This window comes from Hipposideros armiger, unplaced genomic scaffold (assembly GCF_001890085.2).
Source record: "Hipposideros armiger isolate ML-2016 unplaced genomic scaffold, ASM189008v1 scaffold_94, whole genome shotgun sequence".
Taxonomy (NCBI): domain Eukaryota; kingdom Metazoa; phylum Chordata; class Mammalia; order Chiroptera; family Hipposideridae; genus Hipposideros; species Hipposideros armiger.
The window spans coordinates 1,852,565-1,876,733 of NW_017731444.1; the positions used below are offsets into that span (position 1 = coordinate 1,852,565).

Genomic DNA, 24,169 nt, shown 5'->3' on the forward strand with positions numbered 1-24,169 from the left:
AAGGAAAGACAGCCATCTAGACGGCGGCATCCGGAGGCCTCGGGGCTTCCGGGCTTCCGGTTCCTGGACCCCGCGGCCTGAGCTCGGGGACGTGGGCGTCGCGCTGAGGGACGAGGCAGAGCCGCGGAATCGCCGCCAGGTCCGGTCCTGGTACACGCCGCCCATCGCGCCGCCCGCCCGCCCCGCGTCCGCCGCCGCCGCCATGGGAGTGCAGGTGGAGACCATCTCCCCCGGAGACGGTGAGTAGGTGCTCCTGGCGGTCCTGAAGGCCCCGCCGCCGCGAGCATCCGCTCACCGCACCCGTCTGTCTGTCTGTCTCTTCAGGGCGCACCTTCCCGAAGCGCGGCCAGACCTGCGTGGTGCACTACACGGGTGAGTCGGCGGGCCCGCGGGGTGGGGGGCCCCCAGCCCGGGGGCGGCCTGGGGGCAAAGGCCCGGGGCGTGGTGGCAGCGAGGCCCGCGTGGCCCGAGGCTGAGGCCTGGGCGGTGGCAGCGCCCCCGAGGGGACAGCCTCGCGCCTGCGGTACTCGGGACTGTCTGAGCCGGCGCTTGTGAGCGCTGACTGCGGGCCGGGCGTTATCTCACTCTTCACAAGGAATTCTGTGCCTCAGCGGCTTCCCTTATTCCCACTGCACAGATGGGGAAACTGAGGCTTGGGGAGGCGAAGTCGCTTGTCCAAGGTCACACGCTCAAAAATGGGCATAACCCGGCCAGCGACCATCAGAAAGGATTTGTACCATTTCTGTGTCCCGGTTGACACCCTTGCCCCCTTCCGGCCCGGCCCTGCCCTCCCTTCGATGGAGATGATAAGGGCGAGGTACTTCCCAGTCTGCGGAGCTGCCCCTTCCCCCACGCCCTGGAAGTCGGGCTTCGCCCCTCTGCCGCGCGCGGGTGGAGAAACGTCCCAGTTCCTAAGTCACTGCTTGGGCTCAGCCTGGCTTTGGAGGAACTAGATCTGCGTGGTCTTTTTCCTCTTTTTACTTTTGAGCCACTTACACAGCCAAGCCTCAGTGGCATTGATGGCCCAGGCTGACAGACTATGTAATTTAGTGCCCCGGCTCTTCTAGGAGTAGAGACTTTCTCACCCCCATTTGAAAGACAAGGAAGCTGAGGCCATCTAGGGTAACAAACAGTATTGAAAGCCAAAGGAAATTGGGGACCGTCCGCCAGAATTCAGACATCGTAGTCTGGTGCCCTGAGACCATCTTGTACTCCATGCCCTTACAAGGTCCTCCTGTGTTGTATTGGGGAGGGGGTGGGGAGAGGGTGGGGAGACCAAGCAGGCGGAGACTCCTTGGCTGTGGGCTGGAGGGGGGGTGGCGATTTGTGTAGCCGCGGCTGCTGATATGAATAATTTCCCCCCCCTCTCCTCTTTCTCCTTTTTCCACCTTCCCACCCTTTCCTCTGTTCCTCCTCCCGCTTCCTCTGTTCCCTCCCTTGTCTTCCTCCTCCTCCTGGGTAGTAGGCTCTGGGATGTTCTTTCTGAGGGAGCTGCTCAGGGATACGCTCTACCCTCCTAAGCCCTACCCTTTTCTCCCAGATTACTGGGGTATGGAGGGGGGGCTCTGTTGAGGGATATGACTTCTATTAAGAAGGGAAAAAAGGCATGTAACATTCCCCCTTCATGTGCCCTTTTATTTTTCCGGCTCTTTTATTTCCCTGGCCCTTCTCCATGGGTAGAAATGGGGGCAAGGGGTGGAGGGAGTTAAGGACTAGAACCTTTAAAAAGGCTACAAGTGGCGAAGGTATTGAAATCCATCTTTGTAGGGAACAGTCTCATGCCAGGGAACGAGACACGGGAAAGTGGTTTTTCACATTTTAAATGACTGTCTTTTTTAAGCCATGGTCAGCACCTGAGCCCAGGGGGTCTAGTGGAGGAAAGCTTGTCAGTTTGGTGGTTTTTGATCAGTGGGATGAGAAGAGTATCCATTTCCTTTTACAGAGCTGGGGTGAGTGGGCAGTTCATTCACTTCCCACGGCCAACTATACAGAGACTGGGACTCACTCAGGCGATGAGGTGACTCCACTGCCAAGTCTGTGCCCCTCATCCCTGGCTTACCCATCTTCTGGTGCTGATGGCAGGGCTGGACACCAGCACGTAGGCAGAACTACATTTCACGGTGCCTCTTGATGAAATGTCCCCACACAGCGTGTCTGGAGCCTTTCTCTGAAGGAACAGATGGCCGTGGGACCCAAAACACCATCAGGGCTCCCAGTGCCTCTTCTCTGAGTCTGTGTTTTCCTTGAGGGTGGCACTCACCCACACGTCCCCAGAACAGCAGCAGGACCCTGGTATGCATTCGGACAAAAGCTTTCTTTTTAATTTCATTTTTGATAAGCCCCACAAGGACGCCTTAGTGAGATGTCAGCCTCTGTCTCACACTCACAGAATAGGCTGTTCTTGGGCGGCGGCTTTGTTCCTGTGGGTCTTTGCCACCAGCCTCCAAGGAAGAACCTGTTTGAGACCTGTGGGGGCGTGAGAGGAATGGGGAAGGCACTTTGAGATTTCATCTGTAGCAGTTAAGTCTTTTAAGCAACTGGGAACAACCCATCTTGAGGGAACATGATTGGGGCAGCGGGAGTGAAAGGATCTTAAGATTCAAAGGTCTTCAAAGGCAGGAAGCCCACTGGGCCTTAAGAACGGTGAAGAAATTCTCATGATCCCCACTTTTCATCTCTGCTTTTCTCTAACTGGCTGCCTCAGTAGTTTCCTAGTACAGATTGCTGTTTCTCTGTTTCTCCCAAATGGATGGTGGAAGTCCCCTGTGTGCCCACCCACCCTCCTCCAAACCCCCACTCCATGCCCAGCTTCTCAGTCTCCTTTTGAGTGTCTAGCTCGGATTGCTTGGCTGTGTGACTCTGGTGATTACAGTTTCTAGGAGGAAGAATCTGATTGACCCAGGTTCGGGTAAGGTGAACACTCTTGATCCAGTCCACCCTGGCCAGGTGTTCACTACTGCTGATTGGAGAGCAGGTCCAAAGAAACAGCAGTGGAAGTAAGGTACTTGCCAAAATCCCCTCTCAGCAATCTGAGATATGCATGACATAGACTTTTACCACAGGGATGTTTGAAATGTTACTGGTGGCTGCCAGTAGTAGCTTTGATGTTACCCTTTGGTGCCTTTTGTGTGGCCTCTAGCAGAGTACAGCATGAGCATGGCCTCAAAGGCCTGCATCACCTCTTTGTGGGGTACCACAAGGGAAAATGGAAACTTGACTGTCACCAGCCAAGCACCTTCTAGCAGTATGACAGGCACTGCGGTAGGAGGAAGGAGGTGGAAAGATAACCTGCCAAATATGTGCCGTGAGGACAAGTGCATACTCATGGCTCCCTCCTTACCTACAGTAGCTTCTTCATCTTGATCCTGGAGCTTGTCCTGACACAGAGCTAGGCTTACATCTCTCTTACTCACATCAGCATGCCATGTGCCTGCCATTGTCAGAGCAACCTCAAGTGGATTGAAGGAATTCTTTTTTTAATCTCTTAAATATGAATTGACATCTTGTCCTAGAGATCAGGTTTGTCAGTAGCCTGGCTTCTGACTGAGAAAAACCAAGGATCCCTCAGCCCCGTCTCCTCAAGAGGTCCACTTGGAGGGCAGTTGAACGAGCTCCCAGGGCAGGTGTGACCACTTGATTGCTGCCCCTCACCCCTCCAGCCCTTTGCTTTTCTTTAGCCTCTGCCTTCCCCTTTCCTCTCTGTTTTATTCCACCCACTCCCCTGCTGGTGTTTCTTGGCTGATGAGCTGATGTCTGGAGGAAGGCTTACTCCCAGCAGAGACTCCGCAGATGGCTTCCCCTGTGCCATCTTCAGGTAGACAGGCTGTAACTGTTTGGGTTGGGCTGTGACAGGACCCTTCCTTCCTACAGTAGATGTCTGTGGAGCAACAGCAACAAGTCAGGCACTGGGGACATGGGCAGTGAACTAAATAGACAAAGACCTGATCTGGTGGGGCTTACCTCGGGTGACAAGACTAATAATAGCAAGGGGTGGTGAGAAGCACTGTGGAGAGATTAAGGCAGAGTGAGGGTGTGGGGAGGGGGGCTTGCTTTAGTGAGGGTGGTTGGAAAAGGCCTCTGACAACATGACATTTTAATGTTGACCCAAAGGAAGTTGGGGAGTGAGGGACATGGCTGTCTAGAGGGAGAGTATTCCAGGCAGAGGGAAGAGCTAGTGAAGGGGCTCTGAGGCTGGAGCATGCTTGGTGTATCAGGAACAGCAAGGAAACCAGTGTGGCTGGAATGGACTGTGTGAGGGGGAACGTGGTAGGAGATAATGTGATGGCGGAGCCTTGTCGGCTGTTACATGGGAACATTGGCTTCCTCTCTGAATAAAGTGGGATCGTTGGAGGGTCATGAGCTGACTTGGGTTTTAACAGGCCCACTCTTCTGGCTACTGCGAGGACCTTGAACTGTTGGGGCCAAGTGCAGAAACAGGGCTCTGGTTATATCTTAGGTGTGTAGAGTGTGCCATCCTGCGCAGATGGACAGAGATGGTGCCAGGTGGACACGCTTCCCCAAAGATGTGGGTCCTTTGCTTGGTCCACATCTCGTGTCTGCCATGTAACATACTGAGAGCTTGGCGAATTGTCTCACTTTTCTTAGCTTCCATGCGCCATCTGCAAAATGGGAGTGATGGCGCCTGCTGTGAGGAGCTGCTGGGACAGGTGCATCGCAGGAGGGGCAGCAACAGGGCTGCTGTTATTGCACTTACTGTCATTAAGGCCCCCTGTGTCCCAGGCACTGGGTGATGTACCCTCCCTGGTCTTTTGTCCAGCTGGCACCTCCTGTGATGTCTAAAGAGGGAGAAAGGCAGAGCCCTGGCCTCATCAGCACTGCAGCTCCTGGAGTGGCCAGTCGTATGTGCAGTTTAGGGTCAGTGGAGATGGATGGGCTGAGACCTTTCATTTTACAGATGGAGAGATGGGCACCTACAAAAAAGAGATGAATCTGAGCTAGGATTCATCCTAAAACAGGTCTACTCGTTGTCTACAGAATATATTGGCTAAGAAAGCTACAGTCATTCTCTTAAGTTTGAGGACCAAGGGAGGGTTTTACTGTTGGTCGTTGTTTCTTGTGGGTATGAGAGGGGCACAGTTGGGCTGTGTACCAGCTTGGCTGTGTGAACAGGTTAAGATGTCACTCCTTTTTCTCCTCAAGTTTCCTTAACATCATGGAATTTTAACATTTTGAAACTAGATCTTGTTACGGAAACATTTCCTTTCCTCGGGGACTGTGATCAGCGAAATACAGATCCTGCAGATGCTGTTCCCTTCCTCCACAGGTGAGAGCAGAAGGCTCGCGTGTCTTAAGTGAACCAGAGCATCCTTGCGTGTATGTGCGACTCTTACTTGTGATGTTTTCAGAAACAGAAAAATCAAAGTAGAACAATAAACACCCATGTGCTCACCACCTAGAGTCCACAGTGGTTGACAATTTATCATATTGGCCATTTCTGTCTTACGAAATATACTATATATTTTGGGGGTTTTTTTGTTGTTGTTTGCTGAACCATTAAAGTTACAGACATCTTGTCATTACCTGTAAATACTTGAGCGTACACGTAAGAATGAGAAGGTTCTGTTTACCCTCCTATTGGTCACATCTCAGAAAATTGAAAATGATTCAATAGTATCTAAAACCAAATTCACATTGAAATTATCGCAGTGGTCTTCAAAGTGTTTTTTAGTAACTTTTTTTTTTAACCAGAATTCAGTTGAGGTGCACTCATTGTGGTTGGGAATTATATCTGTAGTATCAATCGGGAAGAGTCCTCGCATTGATTTTTTTTCATAATGACCTTGGTGTTTCATAGAGAGCAGACTTGTTGTCTTATTGAATACCTCACGGCATCTCATTGTTTCCTCCTGGGCTTGGCTAACTCCTTCCATCACCTTGATTTCCTGTAAACTGGAAGTTGAAATGTCTGAATAGTTTCTGGTTAAATGTTTGAGTGTAAAGACTTCATACGGGATGCCATGTACGTAATACTCAGCACCTGGTGGAGAACATCACTATTTGTGCTGCTAAATTTGGTCCTTTTTTGTAAAGGTACGTCTTACCCTTTGCAGTGAGCAGGAGATCTGTGGGGTACCTGCACATCCTGCGGTTGCCCTACTGCCTTCCCTCTACTGGTATTTACACCAAGGCTAACTCGTACCTAAAGAAATCATTTCACTGGCATTTCCAAAGTGGCGATTTTAAAACTCTGATACCTCCTACATTTATTAGCTGTCATTTTACAAAATAAGGTAAAGCGTAATTCTTTCCCTTTAATTACTGATTTTTAAAGTGAGGAATTGTTTTTATAGTCATCCCCAATGGTGGCAAGTAAGCCTCCCGCACCCCTACCCCCATCTATTTGTTTGTTTTTAGTATACTATGAGCTTATCAGTTTTACTCAGGGCCCTAAAATCACTGATATTCATTATTCTTTTGGATACTCACAATGTCCCAAATTGAGCCAGCAGGAGCCCCTTCAAGCTGGCTCCAGTACCTTTTTGACACACTCCCACTATTCTATTCCTTAATCACTTCCTGGTTTTCACTGCCCTGGTCCTGACATCAGTCATCTCTCTAAAGGGCTCTGGTTCTTTCCAGTGGGTCTTACAGACTTTTGTTTTTATTAACAGCTTTATTAGTTACAATTTACATACCATAAAATGCATCCATTTACCCGTAGGCTTTTTAACTTGAACAGTGTTGGTGGTTAAAAACTGATTTTTGTGTTAATGTGTTCATTATATCTGTAAACTGGAGAATCATTTGTGTGCCTTCAAATTTTCTCTAAAAATAGTATTGTCACCTGCTGTTTCCCATGGAAAAGACCAGAGGTATTTTGGATAACTTAATGCGTGTACTATCCAGCTCTCCCTTTGGTGCTCATGGCAATGTTTGCTTGCTTTTATTTTTATATTTCCTCTCCTGTTTTTTTACCTACTGAGGAACTGAACTGAGTCCTTGCATTCCTTCCTTCAGCCCCCTTTAACTTGGACCAGATAAATTCTAGCAGTTCAAAAAGGAGGAGGAGGGAAGGGAGAGCGGGAGAAATAATCAGCTCCTGGGTGCCGCTGTCTGCTCTCAGTGCCTTTACTCGTTCCCTCCCAGGAGCTCAGACCCCCCTGGCCTGCATTCAGTTCCTCCAATACACCCAGCCTTCCCCCCAGGAAGGTCTCTGTCCCTGTGCTTAGGTGCCACCATGCTGCCCCTACTGCATATCACAAGACATGCTGCTATCGCAGCTTAAATGGCACCCCGTCAGTGGGTCTCGCCTGATCCTTGGCTAAAGTGGCTCTTCACACATGCGCGCACACACCTCTGATTCTCCAGCAAGGCGCCTGTCCATTTCCTTCTTAGCCTTCCTCCCAGTCAGGAAAATGTATTGTACATTAGCCAGTAAGTGCTAAGGAGAGGACAGGAAAAGGTTGAGATTTTAGACCTATGAAGGCCTCAATGAGAAAAGAATATTTAAACAAAGACCTGAAGGAGGTAAGGGAGTAATCAGTGTGACTGTCTGGGTAAGAGCAATTTAGGCAAAGGGAACAGCGAAGATGCCCTGTGGTGGGAATATCCCTGGTGTGGGTACAGAACAGGGAAGCAGCGTTGTTGGAGTAGAGAAATGTGAGAGAAATCAGATGGAGTCAGATGCGGTGGGCGGGGCAGCTCTCACAGGGCCTTGTGTGTAGGGCATATTAAGGGCCTTGGCTTCTATCCTGAGTGAGACGGGGAGCCATGGGAGGGTTTTGAGGAGAGGAGTAATAGGGTCTGACATTGTTTTTAAAACAATGTCCCTCTGGCTGTTGTGTCAAGTTTAAACTGGAGGAGAGCGAGGGCAGAAGCAGGGAGACCAGGGAGAGAATTACTATAATAATCTGGAGCCAGGCTCCGGAGCTCATGCCTTTAACCATTGTACCCTATAGCCTCCTACCTCTGGGTTTTCTGGAAAACGGAAAAAAGAAAAGAAAGCTAAAGATTATGCATATTTCCACTATTTCCAGGTAGCCACTGTTAAACTGTGGTTCCTTCTGTATCCCCTCCCCTCGCCCCATGAGACATAATGTGGCATTCCTCTTATTTATATTGTGATAAAGTGGAAATGGAAAGGCATGCCCAGAAGGACGTGCACACTGGTTTGTGTTCTGGGATCATGTGTGTTCTTCCCTCATGGGCCCTCCTTTGAAAATATACTTTGGTCATAGAATCTAAAGGGATTTTAGCCAAAGATTAGACGCATTTCCAGATGGGAAATCATTCTTGCACTCACTTTATGTAATAGAGAGGAAGAAGCTGGTTTTTTCTTTGGGTAGGCATTCGCTCTTTGATCATACCACGTGTGGGTTCTTAGAACTTCAAGAACTCCAACCCAGGAAGGGTGTCCTGTGACAACTCCTCAGAGGCTGGGAAATAGGACAAAGATGTGAGCTTTGAGTTAGTACCTACCTCTTAGTCACCTCAGGGTATAGACTCTCTTCACCCGTCATGGTTGGGACGAGTGGATAGTTGATATGTTAATCATAAAAGTGATATGGCTTCTGTACATATTTTATTTCAAATCCAAACTTAAATCATTGACTAAAGGGCCATGCCTTTCTTTGAAGATGGCTCTTTTGGTAGAGTTTCCCATTGAGGTTCTTGCAAAACCTAGTTCTGGCTTTTGAAATAGAGCAAGGACTGTTGTGAGGTCATCTAAATGCCAGACCTTTCTAGATTTTTAAGATTTACTTGCAACATACATTAGTCTCACCCACACACAATTATTCACCAGCGATATTTTTTTGATGACTGGCCTTTATTGAGTCTTTCCCACCTGTCATTTCGGACCACTCTTTTTCTATTCCCACTCATATACCATTTATTTACATGCTATCTAATGATTTATGAATACTCAGTAAATCTGACGTAAATGGATTTGGGAATAAATATAGCTCACTGACCCTTGGTAAGCATAAAACTCAATGTGGAAAAGGAGTGTGGATAAGCTAGAGATGGGGGCATGAAGGAGCTTTCACTGTGCTGGTGCTGTGCAGGCTGTGTCTCTGCTGAGGCAGTTAAGGACAAGGTGTTTGAGAGACCTGAATATAATAATAAGCAGCTCAGCCTAAGTCACTATGCCCATTAGTACCTAGGTTAGTACATCCACTTGGGAATGTTCCAAGTGGCTTCATATGCAAATCTACAGAAAAATGGGCAACTTTTGGATTTGGATTTCCCACCTCCATTCAAACATCACTTTGTACTTAAGAAGCTACCTGTTGAGCTAAAAGTAGGAATCTTTTCTCCCTCCCCCAGCTGTAAATGGCAAGAACTTTAGTTTTGAACGTTTAGGGCTTGAGATGTTCTGTTTTGTTATTGTCATTGACTTAGGTGTGAGGGTTGTTGGTTTTTTTTTAATCTTAAAACTTTCCATATTTTGGACCCTGTAAAATGCTGCCTATGAAAACCACCTGCAAAGATCCATCAGCAACTAAAAACCACTCTGTGAGTTATGAGCTGTATCTACAAGTGCTAAAGCCATAACTCCACAGGTGCCTTCTTCAGTCATCTTCTCTTACCCGGTTGAGGGTGTGTGGCAACTCTGCCTTCCATGAAGCAGAATGCACTGGAAGTGGCTCTGCTTCTGTTGGACTGTTAGTGAAATAAGAACCCAGTGGTCCTCTTGAATCTCCAAGTCCCGGCCTTGGGTCTTAACCACCGCTTCCGTGACTCGGGCCACTTTGCTTAGCATCTGCTGGTTCCTTGTGAGCGAGAGCAGTCTCACACAGACGAGCAGCAGCAAAGAGCAGCCTGCCAATGGGAAGATGAATTCAAGACTTCCCCACACTCTTGTTTTTTTTTAAAAGCCCTCCTGCTCCCTGTCCAAGGACTTGAGCCTGGTTCTTCCCCATAAGAAGAGCTAAACATTTTGGGAGGAAACCCAAGCAAAGGTGGTATCAACTGCCTTGCAGCCAGAAGCTGCTGTGATAGTCCCTCATGTAACTGTAGCTTCCACTCCTTTCATTGTCTTGTGCTTTTAACTGGAGACCCCCAAATTTTCACAGTATTCTCACTGATTAGTAATTTAAAGGTGCTAAAAGTAAAAACTGCCATTCTGGGGTTACCCTCACATTCTTCCTACCATATAGGGAAGAAGTCTAAATATGGAAGCCTCGTGCTTGTCTTGCTGGTTCTTAAAAACCGTGCAAGTGCAGCAAATCTGAAAATGCTCTTGAGAGCCAGCGTTGCGCGAGTTGCCAGGGTTTGAGCTGAGTTCCACGGGGACATAGAACTCTGAGTCCAGAACCGTGACCTTGAGACAGTTCTGGAAATCGAGAATATGGAACTATCCCAGGCAGATTCTGGGTCATGAGGTATATAGGTTTGTGTGTAGTCAGAAGTGAAATCGGTTAGTTCTGCCAATAGGTCATGCTGGGGATGGCTTTTGCTTAGAGTGGCCTTTGGAGCTTGAAGAGCGTCAGCTGTCATGTCTGAATTGTAACCTCAGTTGCCTTTGCTCAGCAGAGCGTGCTTTCTCTAGGAAATCATGGCACTAACTTGGCAGGTGGTTTCACTGTTAAAGGGCTCCAGGTCCTGGCACGGAGATGTCCAGAGTTAAAATGGAGCAGCTGCTGAGACTTGCTGCTGGCTCTACCTGCTCCTTCCCCCACAGAGGAAGCACGTTGCCATCTACTGCCAGGTTGGGTGTAGGAGGTAAACATATGTAGAATTTTAGTAAATCTCACTTTTTTCCTTTTTTTAAAAAAAGCTTTATAGAGGCATAACTGACATCCAATAAACTGTTAAACTCTTCATATCTAATGTGTACAATTTCATAAGTTTTGATGTGTTTCTTTGTTACCCTTTGAAACCTCTCCCTTTTTCCCATCTCCAACAACTACTGATATGCTTTTCTGTCAGCGTAGATTAGTTTGCATTTTCTAAAGCTTTATATAAGTGGAATTGTACAGTATACACTCTTTAAAAAATTTTTCAATTACAGCTGACAGTATTATATTAGTTTCAGGTGTCAGTATGTACTCTTTCTTCCTGGCTTTCACTTGGCATGATTATTTTGTTTTTCCATGTATTAATAGTTCATTCCTTTTTATTACTAAATAATTTTCTGTTGTATGATATATTTGTTTATCCATTCACCAGTTGGCAGATGTTTGTGTTGTTCCAGTTTTTGGCTATTTATTACAAGTAAATCTGCTATGAATGTTTGTATGTAAGTCTTTTGGTATGGACACAGGCTGTCATTTCTCTTGGACAAATATCCAGGAGTAGAATGGCTGGGTCATATGGGAGGTGTATGTATAACTTAAACTGCCAAGCTATTTTCCAAAGTGGTTATTTCATTGTATATTCCAACCATCAGTGTATGACAATTTCAGTTCCTCCAGTTCCTCACCAATGCATGTTATGATCAGTCTTTATAGTTGTACTCATTCTAATAGGTAGTAGTCATGTCTTTTGGTGGTATTACTTTGTATTTTTTAATGACTAATAATGTTGAGCATCTTTTCACGTGCTTACTTGCCATCTGTATATCTTTTTCAGTGAAGTATCTGTTCAAATTTGTTGCCCTCTTTTAATTGAGTTCTTTGTTTTCTTGTTGAATTTTGAGAGCTCTTTATATATTCTAGACACAAGTCCTTTGTCAGATACATGCTTTGCAAAAATTTTCTCCCAGTGCCTGGCTTGACTTTGCGTTCTCTTAAAAGCATCTTTTAAAGTGCAGAAGTTTTTTTGTTTTTTGTTTTTTAAGATTTTATTGGGAAATTGGGGGAGGGGAACAGCCAAGTTGTTGTCCTTTACCTTCAGTCTCAGTCGTGGAGGGCGCAGCTAGCTCAGCTCCAAGTCCAGCCACACTGCTCAGCTCAAGGTGCTGTGTTTAATTAGTTGCGGGTGGGCGTAGCCATCATGGCATGCGGGAGTTAAACCAGCAGCCTTGTTAAGAGTGCACGCTATATCAACTGAGCCATCTGGGCGGCAGCTCAGCTCAAGGTGCCCAGTTCAGTCTTAGCTGCAGGTAGGCGTAGCCCACCATCTTGAACAGGCAACCTTGTTGTTAGGAGTACGTGCTCTCACCAGCTGAGCTATCCTGCCACCTGTTGGCAGCTCAGCTCAGGTGCAGCTCACTGGCCCATGTGGGAATCGAACCGGGAAGCCCTGTTGCTCAGAGCTTGCTCTCTTAAGTTAAGTCTTAGCCAACTGAGCCACTCGGCCGGCCCTAAAGTGCAGAAGTATTTTAATTTTGATGAGGTTCAATTTAACCTTTTATGGGTTAGGGTTTTTGGCTTTATATTTTAAGAAATCTCTGCCTAAGATGCAGTTACAAAGATTATTTCCCTATGCTTTCTTCTAGAAGTTTTATAGATTTCTTTTCTGCTTTTAGGCCTATTATCCATCTTGAGTTGATTTTTATTATGATATGAAATATAGATCCAAGTTTTTATTTCTTACCTCTTTCACAAAACTTATTTTATACTATTGTACCAAGCAGCATTTTAAACTCTGACATATAAACTCCATAATAAGATAAAGCAAAGACAAAAGTGTTTATCTTCTGAGAAACAAGATACACCCTCACTTACAGTCTTCAAACATTACTGCACTTTAACTTTCATATTTGACAACACATTCATGAAACAGTCTGCAGACAACCAGTTTTCACAACCAGAACACTTTTAAGCAGGCCTGACAGTCCTTGTCCTAAATTGTTTATTAGGTAAGAATTTTACAGCCATGACTTATCCTAGCGGTACGGTGGAGCTGGAGAGTACTGCGCATTCTCCAAGCTGCACGGTGAGAGCCACCAATAGTATGGTAGAACTTGTGGCCCTTTCCAAGGCCACGGCTCTTGCAGCCTAAAGATGGCGGTCCTCGCATCTCCCTGTGCCTGGGGACTGGTCTAGTGATCTACTGGATGCCAGGATTCCATCTGATAGCTTTATGGAATGGATCAATGACGATAACCTCACAGGATTTGTACATGGGATCTTCACCAACCCAGTAAAAACTCAGGACTCTCACAGCCCCACAGTGGCGTCCAGCTCATTTTTTGGCAGCTGACTGAAGGCTTCCAGCTAACTTCAGCTGGTTAACACCATGATGGACAGGCTTGACGTAGGTCACACCCTGAGGAACTGGGCATTTGTGGCCACCATAGCGTACACGAATCTGGTATATGACATAACCTTGCTTGGCCTTGTATCCCAGCCTACATGCTTTGTGGGGCCGGGTGGGGCAGGGGGCGTGGAGCCCAGTGAGCTGGCAGCACTGCAAGCAGCGCACCCTCAGAAGAAAGCGCATTACATTGACTGCTTCCTCTGTAGCTCCAAGGTGTACTTGTAAGCGCCCATCTTGGCTTACCTGATGACTGTGGCCAGATGGCAAAGAAAGAGCCTTTCTCCCCACAAGCTTTTACTTTTCGTCTGTGGCTATCGAGTTGTTCCAGCCAAATGCATTTTTTTGTCTCAGGCATTGTAGTTTTCATTTCTGGACAATTTGATTTGATTTGAATCCTCCTGTCCTTACTGATTCTAACATCTGTGCCAGTTCTGGGTTGGTTTGATTGATTTGTCTCCTCATTGTAGGTCATGTTTTCCTGTCTCTTTGCATGCTTGGTAATCTTCGGATGCTAGACATTGTGAATTTCACCTTTTGGGCTGCTGAATATGTTTATTCCTAGAAGTCATTCATCCTGGGCTTTGTACTGGGAAGTGCTTACGTTACTTGGAAATAGTTTGATCCTTTTGGGTCTTGTTTTTATGATTTATGAGTTGGATCTGGAGCAGTGCTCAGTCTAGGGCTGATGATTCCCCCCTACTGAGGTGAGCTCTTCCTGGGAATCTACCAGTGCCTCATGAGCCATGCCTTTCTCCTGTCTTTCTAGTGGGAACAGGCGCTGATCCTTGCAAACCTTTTGGATGGTTCTTTTCCTGACCTTGAGTAGTTTCCTTAAACACGTGTATTGATTAGTACTCTGCTGAATACTTAAGGGAGACCCTCTGCAAATCTCTGGGGATCTCTCAACAACTCTTTTCTCCCTGGTATGTGTCCTGTGGACTCAAGCTGCCGTGAGCTCCATCCCTGACTCTGGAAACCCCAGAGGATGTAAGTTGGGACAGTCAGGGCTCGCCTTGTTAGTTTCCCATCCCTCAGGGATCCATCCAGAGAAACCATCAGAGAAACCATCCAGATAACGGCTTAAACAATAGTTTTTAAGACACTAGACACTGCAGTGAAGGACTCACTGCAGTGTCTAGTGTCTTAAAACTATTGTTTAAGCCGTTATCTGGATGGTTTCTCTCCTTTTTTTTTATTTTTGTGGCATTGTTTGTTTTGTTTTTTATTTGTTTTGTTTTGGGTTATTTGGTTGGGAGGGTAAACCTGATTCCTGTTCCTCCATCTTGGCCCAAACTGTGACCTGTTTTGATGTCATAGCTTCTCTTACGTTCTGCATTCAGCACTGACCAGCCTAATCCCCACTCCAGAAAACACTGTGTGCGCATTCATTCCTGCTTCTTAATGGACACAGCGTCCTCTCCTGCATCAGCTCCTCCCCTAGTCTGACAACTCACAGCCATATATAAAGTGGTCTGTCCCTCCCCCTTGGAGGAGGCCCTCCTTCTAACACCTCTGTGCCCCTACAGCCTATGCCAACCAGGTGATATCCTGCTCAGCTCTGGGTATATTGTTAACCTTTTGGACTTAGATGATAGGAAATTCCCTCCTTGGGCCTAAGGGACCCCCACTTTTACCAACAGGTGCACCCAACCCTTCCCTGTGATGAAGATTTCTCCTAGAAAGTAGGTGAGATTGACAGTTGGTAACTGACCTGAAGTTCTGGAGCAGGGCTCGTATCCTCTTCCCAGGAACAGCAGTTCATCTGAACTAGGGTAGGAGAAGACGATCCTTGGCAAAGCTCCTGCTTAAAGCCCCTCTACTCAGAAATTCTACTTGTTGGCATTTACAGTCTTTTAAAATAAGAAGAGGCATCACCCCTCAATGTCCCAGAAGACCTTAAGAGAGCTGAGGTTAGACCTCCCAGACCCACGGCCTCTTCACGGGAAGAGCATCCAGTTCTCCAGGATTGCTCAGCAGCAGGTAGAGGCTGGGTCCCACCTTGTGCTCCAGCTGGTTATTGGTCAGACATTGAAGCATCTTACCTCCATGCAAAATGGGATGGATGCGTGTAACATCTGGAGGTTGCTTGGAAATACGTTTGATCAGGAATAAAAGAAAGTTTAGGGAATATGTCTCAGTACTCTGTGGTTGTTTTTGTTTGTTTGTTTGTTTCTTTAAAGATTTTTATTGGGGAATTGGGGGGATGGGAACAGTGCTGGGGAATTGGGGGAAGGGGAAGAGACAAGTTGCTGTCGTTTTGGTCTTCAGTCTAGTTGCAGAGGACGTTGCTTCACTGGCCCAAGTTGGCACCATCATTGCGCTCTTCCCGGGCGAGGCAGATCAGTCACTGGCTTCTGGGCGGCTGCTGCCCGCTCACTCTGGCTGCTGGCTACATGCGGTAGCCCATGGCAATCCACTGCCACAGGGGCTGCAGCCTATGCCGTCGCCAGCAACTCAGGGCAGCCCAGCTCTAGGTTGAGCTGTTGTTCAGCATCTTAGCTGTGGAGGGCAGNAATAAATACACAGTAAGTCCTCATTTCATGTCACCCATAGGTCCTGCCTGGGAAAGTGTAACTTGAAGCGAAACGGTATAACAAAACCAGTTTTATCCTAGGCTAATTGATATAAGCAAAGTTAGATTCCTACTGCATATTTCTGATCACAAAAACAGCACTAAATAAAGACCCAAAACACATGTAATAACCATTAAAATAAATGTGCGCTATATGTACATTTAAGAAAGATTAATAAAAACGAGAATTATCTTCCCACTCACCCCAGTTCAGGGTCTCCAGTGGCCAGAGCCTCTCCTGGGGGCTCAGAGCACGAGTTGGGAACCCACCCAGGACAGGACACCTTCCCACACACTCCCACACAAACACTGTGACAATTCAGACAATTCACCTGACGTGCACCTCTGGGATGTGGAAGCAAACCCACGCAGACATAGGGAGAGCGTGCAAACCCCACACAGACAGTGGCCCTTGCTGGAAATCGATTTTTTTTTTTTCCTCACCAGTGTTACAATGAAACCACATTATTCAAGGACCTGCTATATAATAATCCCAGTAGGATACCAAACTGGTAGAATTGGCCGATATCCAAAAGGCAATGCTCAGTGACATTCTACTGGATGCAATTTGCATTTCTGTGGACAGGAATCACCTGCATTATCAGTTTCCCTCAATTTACATAATTGTAAAGAAGCTTAAAGAGTGAAAGGTGGAGCCGACCCAGAAGGGTGGGCTAGGTGGAACACCCAGCTATCAGGGAGGGGCAGAACCTACTTCAAAGTCTTACACAGTGTTACCTGACACCCTCCCACCCACCCACTTTCCCCTCATGGTCATTGGCCAGAATTAAATATGGAGAATTGACTGATCTGGACCAATTGAGAACCCCCACCCATTTCCACTAGTGATGAGGTTTGGCTCAGGCTCCCCAAAGCTCAGAGTCCCTGAGCCCCAGAATGGGACCAAAAAGCCGGGAGCACCAGTGGGGCTGGCTGGGCCTGGCTTACGTTGCTATTGGCTTTTATCCTTTTTCTGGGAAGCATTATAGTTATAGTCACAGGCCTACGATTCAGGAAAACTTTCTAATTCTGTTCCTGACCTCTGCTAAGGCTTAGACACCAAACTTCCCTGTTTCTGGGTTTTTCCATTTGTTGAATGGACTTGGGGTCGGGGCTGGGGCATGGGTGGNTGGAGGGCAGCAGTGTCACTGGCCCTCATATGTGGGATCCGAACCGGGGCCCTCTGGCATCCCAAGCCAGTTCTTAACCATCGCGCCACTCGGCTGGCCCACCTGTGGTTTTTCATTGCACTCAAATACTGTCTTGCCCTAGTTGGGGACATGTTCAGATTTGGCGGGAAATAGGATAATTCTTTTGTAGGTATACTGTATTTTTAAAACTGAGTTGCAACCCGTTAATGTATCATGAAATAAAGTTAGGGATCACAATCAGCATTCTTTTTAAAAGTGAGGAATGTGTCCCGTGTAGTAACTACTTCATATAAATTTTGTTTTGTTTATATGCGTTTATATATGTACTGGATCCTGACATAGCACTCTGGTCTGTCATCACAGCCAGTGATAGCTCTGGGATGTGGGTTGTTGAGTTCCATTTCTTACTCCTCTCATGGCAGCATTACAGTGAGGTAAATGTCAAGTAAAGATTTACTTCATACCAGTTAGGTTACTAGTAACTGAAAACCTGACTTAAGGCAAAGCAGACTTTTAATCACCTTAGAACACACGTCTTGAGGGAGGTGGTTTGGGCCTGGCTCAGATCAGTGTGGTCCTCCTGACCTTTCATGGTTACCAGGTGGCTGCCATGGCTCCAGACATCACATCCTCACACAACAGCATTCAACAGGAAGGGAGGGCAGGAGCTTTCTTCCTGAGTCTGTTTTTCTTTTTAACCAGTGAGTCAGGTCTTTCCTGCAAGATTCCAGTAGACTTCACAGTTGGTCTGAGTGCCCAGACTGACCCATATGCCCACCCAGCATCAACCCTGGTAGAGGAGAACGGCTTAACTTGATTCCAGTTCATCTGTCGGGCCAGGCTTTTGCTGCTCCTGGAAAGCTGATAGTTAGGAAGCAGGGTGGAGGGGTACTGAGTCTGGATTTTCCAAAGTCTAGAATGTGGCACAGACTGGGTTCCAGGTGCCCCTCTGGGCAGGTTTTCTTTTTCTTTGTGGGTTTTGTCCAGCCAGCCTTTGCAGATAGTTGGGGCTCAGGGACCAGGGACCACCTGCTCATCCTTGGCTCTTTCCCAGAAGGGTTCTTCATCTAGTGACTTATCCATCATGGCTGCTCAGAAAGCCCCAGGACTCTATTCAAGGTCTGCTCTGAAGAGCGCAGACCGGGAAGAGGCTATATCTGGGCTTCAGTCTCCTTTGTAGTTCACAGCCCCCATTGGGCTAAATAAAGCCTTTTGCTAGAACCAGACCCCACACTGCTCACTGGCTCTGACCTTGAGCTGGTTACTGAGCCTGGGAGTTGGTGCCCTTATTTCTGTTACAAGCAGTCTCGGGGGGGTAGATGGAAAGACTCCCTGCCTGGCCAAGAAAGGATCTGAGAATCTTAGCTGTTCATTGCCTGTTCTCACCCTTAACACTGAGTACAGTTGGATTGGATTCAGTGCATGAAGTAAAGCTCAAAATGGGGTAAAAGGGATGTATGTCTACAGTGAGGATTGTGGAGAGTGATGACCTAGTCTCCCAGTTACTCATTTATAGAAAACTGTTCACGTCCTGCCGTTTGTCATTTCTTTCGTCAAGTCGTGGTTGTGTTCTGGTAAAGAGATGGACTTCACGTACACCCCAACTTGCTAGTCCTGGGATACCAGTTCCCGGCTCTGACTTGGCAGGGGTGGACCCCCGTCCTCCTGTCCGTCTCACTCCTAGTAGCTCCAGGCTCCAGGCGGTGCGAGCACTCACTCTGTCCCCAGGACGTCTCTCTCCGCTCCTGCTCTGTTAGGACAGCACTTCCCACTCCTGTTTCCTATTTCGTCAAAGTGCAGATAGTCTGGTGGCTGTGATAAAGCTCTCTATTGAGCTCTGCTTCCTCATCCCACTTACAAGTGTTGACATTTGTTAGATTGGGATTTTCCTCCTCCTCTAAAAAATCCAAATGCAGCAGAATTCTGTATTTTGCTGGGTCTTCTGAGTGATGCTTAGAACCATGTGCCCACTCAGTCTCCAAGGGAATCATTTGTGTTAATTATGTGGCAACAACTGGCTGACCCTTTCCAGTCTGGGATTGCAGTGTGAGAGCTTTCAGGACCTGAGTCACAGACAGCTCTCACAATTGGCTGACACTGACTTCCTGAGAAACCAGGGCTGACGTTCTTTTTGGACGAGAAGTTGCAGATGTCTGTTCCTCATTTCTCATGGCACTCGCCCTCTGACATCTCCATCTCTGGATCTCTGGAATCCCCCCTTTTCGTAGAGAGTGCCATCATAGTTGTCTGGCTCCTGGGAAACTGGGATCGTAGAATGAAATGAACATGGTTAAAGTCCGGAGTGACTAGTTCAGCAAGTTACTTCACTTCGCTCTGCCTCAGTACCTTCACCTGTGAAATGGGAACAGTGTCGTGGGGAGGATTGGAAAAGTTTATGCATGGAAAGTGCCCAGCCCACTCACTCCCTGCACACAGAACTGCTTCCAGAACTGCTAACTGGAGTTGTTAGCCGTTCAGTGCTAAGAGGTTTTTTGTGTCTTTTCCAGCGCCACTTCTCTGATTCTCCAACACCAACTGGTATCCTACAATTCAGTTCAGGTCTGACACTTCCCACATTTCTGTAAAAGGTGGCAGGTGAATTGAGGAAGGAATATTGCTTCTTTTACTGTATGTGACTTTCAGCCATTATGTGTGCCTAAAGGGCCCACGGTTCTAAGTCTGGGAGGAATCCTCAGCGTGCTGGAAATGCACGCCACAAGTGTGTCCACTTCCCCCTCCTGCAGACCAAGGTGGACTGCTGCCTGCCTGTGGTGGTCAGCATGCTGCTCGGAGTCGGGGAAGAGCATTCACAAGCCCGGGGCCGAGTGACTACCTCAGCTCCTTAGGGGCCCACTGAGGACACAGGAAACCCTCCCTGGACGCTGCAGTTACTCCTCAGGCCCAGGACGCCCTGCCAGGCCCTTCATTGCTGGCATCTGGGATTTGTACCCTGCTGCTGGCTTCTGACTTGCCTCATGTCATTCCTCCTTGTTGCTCATGTTACAACTGCCCTTTTTCACAGGGATGCTTGAAGATGGAAAGAAATTTGATTCCTCCCGGGACAGAAACAAGCCCTTTAAGTTTATGCTAGGCAAGCAGGAAGTGATCCGAGGCTGGGAAGAAGGGGTTGCCCAGGTATGCTCTCATTTGTTTTGCTTTGTTTCCTAGTGTCTACCTTTTAAACTATGTTTACGGGTAGGACTTTCATATGGTTCGAAAATCAAAACAGGTGCAAGTGAAAAATTTCACTCCCATCCCACCTGCAGGTAGCTCCTGTTATTGTTTCTTGTAGAGTTTCTTTAAGCACATGCGTGTACAAAAATGTAACGCCTGTCTTATTTTCTTTTTACTTTTAGATATATGCACACATTGTTCTGCACTTTGCTTTTCCACTTAACCTATCTTTGACACTTCATATAACAGAACAAAACAGAAAAACTTTCTGCCAGCTGCATTTTGTTTCCAGTACCCTATTGGTGGCCATTTGTGACCAGTACCCTATTGGTGGCCATTTAGGTCGTTTCTAGTATTTCGCTATTGTAAATAGTGCTGCCAGTGACTAATCTTATATGGTCTTTATTTTACATTTGTGCAAATGTGGCCACAGGCAAACTTTCCATAGTGAAGTGAGTGGTTTAGTGGTTGTGTGCAGTCTGGCATGTTGCCAAGTTGCCATCTGTAGCGACTACACTGTGAACTGCCACCAGCGGGCTGGAAGGTGCCCACCTCCTCCCAGGCCGCCAGCACAGAGTGTTGTTAAACTTTGGGCTTCAGGACACTCTAATGAGTGAAATGTGTCTTGGTGTAGTTGTAACTTGTATTTGCCTTATTATTGACCCTGTTGTGTCAGACCACTTCTGAGAGGTCATGTTCATGGAGAAAGTCGTTTTGTTTGTCTTGAGTCTGTTTCTTCACCTCTCCCCTCCCCATTTGTGTAAACAGCTTTTGTTCTGCCAACACTACGAAATTCCCAGTAGACAATAGGGGACCCAGGGTTGCCAAATTTCAGTTGAATTCTGTCCTTCCATGGAGCCCAGGAATTTTTTTCTTGGCACTGACCAGGTAAAGGGATGTTTACAGTGGCCCGAGACCCAGGGGGCTTTATAATTAGGCCCGGCGTGATGGGTAATTAGTCTGTTTCCCTCTCACCAAAGAGAATTGGAGAATTAACCAAAGTGTAGAGAGACATTTCTGTCTTTCTCTTTTCCAGAGTAGATATTGCTCCACTTCCTCTATAAAATATCCCTGAACGATCTCCAAATAAATTGCTTAACTTTCAGAAACATTAAGCCACCCCACTCCCAGGTGTCTAGATGTCTGTCCCTGCAGGGCAGAAGGTTGGCGGTACAAGGACACGATCTTATAGTTTACATCCCTTTGGAAACCTTGCCAACCGTACCTTTCTGTCTCATCCTGTCTCCCGCCCCGTGCGTCTGGCCAGCTCTTGGGTCTGTAGCCCACCCCCCATCTCTCGTGCCAACCATTGTCCGCACCACAACTCATCTTTTGTGGCTGTTCCAGCACTGGAACAATAATTGTGTGTTCCAGGAGCCGTTAACTGCCACTGAGATCATGTTATCAGCCTATTTCACATCCCAGGCTTGGCACGAGGCATGGCAGGGCGTTGGGGAGATGCCCAGTCTCCCCCTGGACCCAGTGTGCTTTGGGATCAGTCACAGCTTGTCACTTGAGAAGTCTGGGTGGTCTGAGAGCTATGTAGAGCATCTTCTTTTAAACTCCACAGAACATGTCTTCAAGCACAAGAAGAAGGGGTTGTTTTGTGCCCCTTTCCCCTTTCTTTTGATATTACTGTTTTGGTTTTACATGTTCACGTGTAGTCCTGCCCCAAGTACTGCTTTGGCGCTTGCTCTTGCATCTAATGATGTACTTGGAGCATCTTTTCCATGGAAGGCCGCTAGATTCTTTCTAGTGGCTAAGCCGTGGTGTAGACGTGCCTTTGACATACTCCCATTGTAATGGGCATTGGGGTTGTTAGCAGATCCTGGAAGTGGAATTGCTGGGTAAAAGGACATGATCATTTTGAATTTTATTAGATTAAGCCCTGTGCTTTTAACTGTCCTCCCCACCCTGGTCCAACATGTCCCTGTTCCTGAAGGGAGCTGTAGGAAGCGAGGTGTCTGAGTTAGTTGCGTTAGAAACTTCACTGTAGCCCGCTGCTTCCCCCTAGTCACTGTGTTTTGGGCTGGGTCAGAGAGCCCCGAATGCACATGTGGAGACTTAAAAGAGATAGGCTAAAGCAGGGGTCAGAAAACTGCAGCTCATGAGCCAAATGCGGCTCTTTGGGTACGTACATGTGGCTCTGAAGTAAAATTGAAAATGAAAATAAAACTATCATAGTTTCATTTATAAAATTTTTAGAGGATATTATTCACATACTGGTGATTTCATTTGTTTTATGGCTCTCAAATAATTTTTAAATTGTTGTGAGGGACAGGATTGGCTTTCTGTTCAAAAGTTTGCCGCCACCTGGGCTAAAGGATGGAAATACAGCAGAGCACGTGCTCAGTCCTCAGAAAATAGACATTTCAACTTATGTTTGTATTTGTTTAGAAAATGAAAAAAGTACAAATATTTCTTTAAAGAGAAGATTTTCCCTCCACCCTGGCCACTGTACTGAGCCTCTCTATAGAAAAACGCTGGCTTATACAGGCAGGTACAAATATAGAAATACTGGGTTGTCGGAAAAGTCATGATGTTTCTTTTCTGTGTTTCATTGCAAAAATGCGTCATGACTTTTCTGACAACCCAGTATTTTCCTCTTTTTCGCATAAGTGGTGGCATAGTGTACATGCTGCTTTGTACCTCTGAAAAGCATATTGTGTTTTTTTCCTTTTTCTATATTTCTGAAATATGAGTATAAATATGGAAAATACAGAAAAGTAGACTACCCCCAAATATTACTCTGTGTGTGCGTGTTTGTGTGTGTGTGTGTGTACCAAAGTTTTGATTAAAGTACCCCTTTTTTAAGAGCATAGATGCCACATCACATGTCCTTAGGCCACTGAAAGGTTAGGTGGTGACACTTCTGGATAGAGTCAGGTCAGTAGGAAAGCTTGAGGGCCTGACCGTTTCAGGAATCCAGGAGTTTTTATCTGCCACTGGGCCCCTGGGAGCCAGATGCAGGGACTGTCCAGTCTGGCTGCCAGCCTCATGTCCTGCACAGGGCAGGGGGTGCCTGGCGCCCAGGCGGCTGCACAGACGCTGGAATGTCTTAGTCACACCGTCCTGGCCAACGGGCAGCGAGGTAAACAGCTCTGCTTCCTAGGGAGACAGTTGGGGAGCGTGTCCAGCTGACTCTGTCTTCCTTGTTCTTTTCACAGATGAGCGTGGGTCAGAGAGCCAAACTGACTATCTCCCCAGACTATGCCTATGGGGCCACTGGGCACCCAGGCATCATCCCACCAAATGCCACTCTCGTCTTTGACGTGGAGCTTCTAAAACTGGAATGATAGGAATGGCCTGGCCTCCTCCCTGAGCTCCCTGTTCTTGGGTAAGGAACTTAATGCTGAAGGGCCTTTAACTGCCTTTGCTCTTCCTGTGTTCAGGCCCAGTGTATGATGGGTAACAGGGAGAACCAAACGTGCCATGGGTTTCCCACCCCCTGCATTCTACCTGTGTCGGGCACCCTTTCAGTTACCAGCATGCACCTTGAGTGTAAAAGTTGGTCACCCCATGGAAAGGGGTGGCAAGTGTTCTGGGACGTACTCAACAGGATGGGGCAGCAGATGGTAGCTGTTTAAATGAAGTATTTTTGTATGTCGCTTACACACTAAGATTCAGTTGTGAACTGGAAATATAGGCCAAAGTCTTAGTATCAACATTTCCATTCTTTAGAAGTAAGTCTGTTGATGGCTTCGCTTACCCTGTCCTGGCTCGCACACCTCCCTCACCCGTAGCTTGTGGTCACTGTCTGTTAGACGATAAACGAGAGGCCTCACCACCTGGGCCCCTGCCTCAGGGAGCAAGCCCAGCACAGTTGAAGCTAGCCGGCCAGCTTGTTATCAGCACGTTGAAACACGAGACCAGGGGATAGATGCTCCCAGACAGCCCTGGGGGGACCTTAGGGACCTGAGTCGGCCTTCCTGTGCAACAGGTGAGGAGACGGAGGCCCAGAGAGAAAGGCCTTATTCAAGGTCACATCCAGACAGTGGCAGACGAGGACCAGAACCCCTTTCTGGCTTCCCGTCCTGGACGTTTTTTCCTCCCATTGCCCTCATTTCTAGGAAACCAAACTCAATATCCTAATGGCATGTAACCTTTCATGTGGGCATTCGAATTGTAAACCACGTGAACGTTGTCGTCATCTTTCCAGTTGACC

At 47.2% G+C, this 24,169-nt stretch overlaps 1 protein-coding gene and 1 pseudogene across 3 annotated transcripts in view; one reads left to right on the forward strand and one right to left on the reverse strand.

Moving 5' to 3' along the window:
• Positions 1–96: 96 nt before the first annotated feature.
• FKBP1A (FKBP prolyl isomerase 1A) overlaps positions 97–24,169 on the forward strand; it is a 35,011-nt gene continuing 10,938 nt past the window's right edge. The window contains exons 1-4 of one of the 3 annotated variants that reach the window (XM_019645792.1): positions 97–239; positions 325–372; positions 19,853–19,965; positions 23,172–23,341. In XM_019645792.1, the coding sequence (XP_019501337.1) occupies positions 203–239; positions 325–372; positions 19,853–19,965; positions 23,172–23,300 (327 nt within the window). In that variant the 5' untranslated portion in view covers positions 97–202 and the 3' untranslated portion in view covers positions 23,301–23,341. Of the gene's footprint in view, positions 240–324; positions 373–3,523; positions 3,815–5,199; positions 5,285–19,852; positions 19,966–23,171; positions 23,342–24,169 lie in introns of those variants that run through there. The other 2 variants (XM_019645793.1, XM_019645794.1) reach the window with 2 other exon arrangements.
• LOC109384439 (60S ribosomal protein L15-like) lies at positions 12,191–14,164 on the reverse strand (annotated as a pseudogene).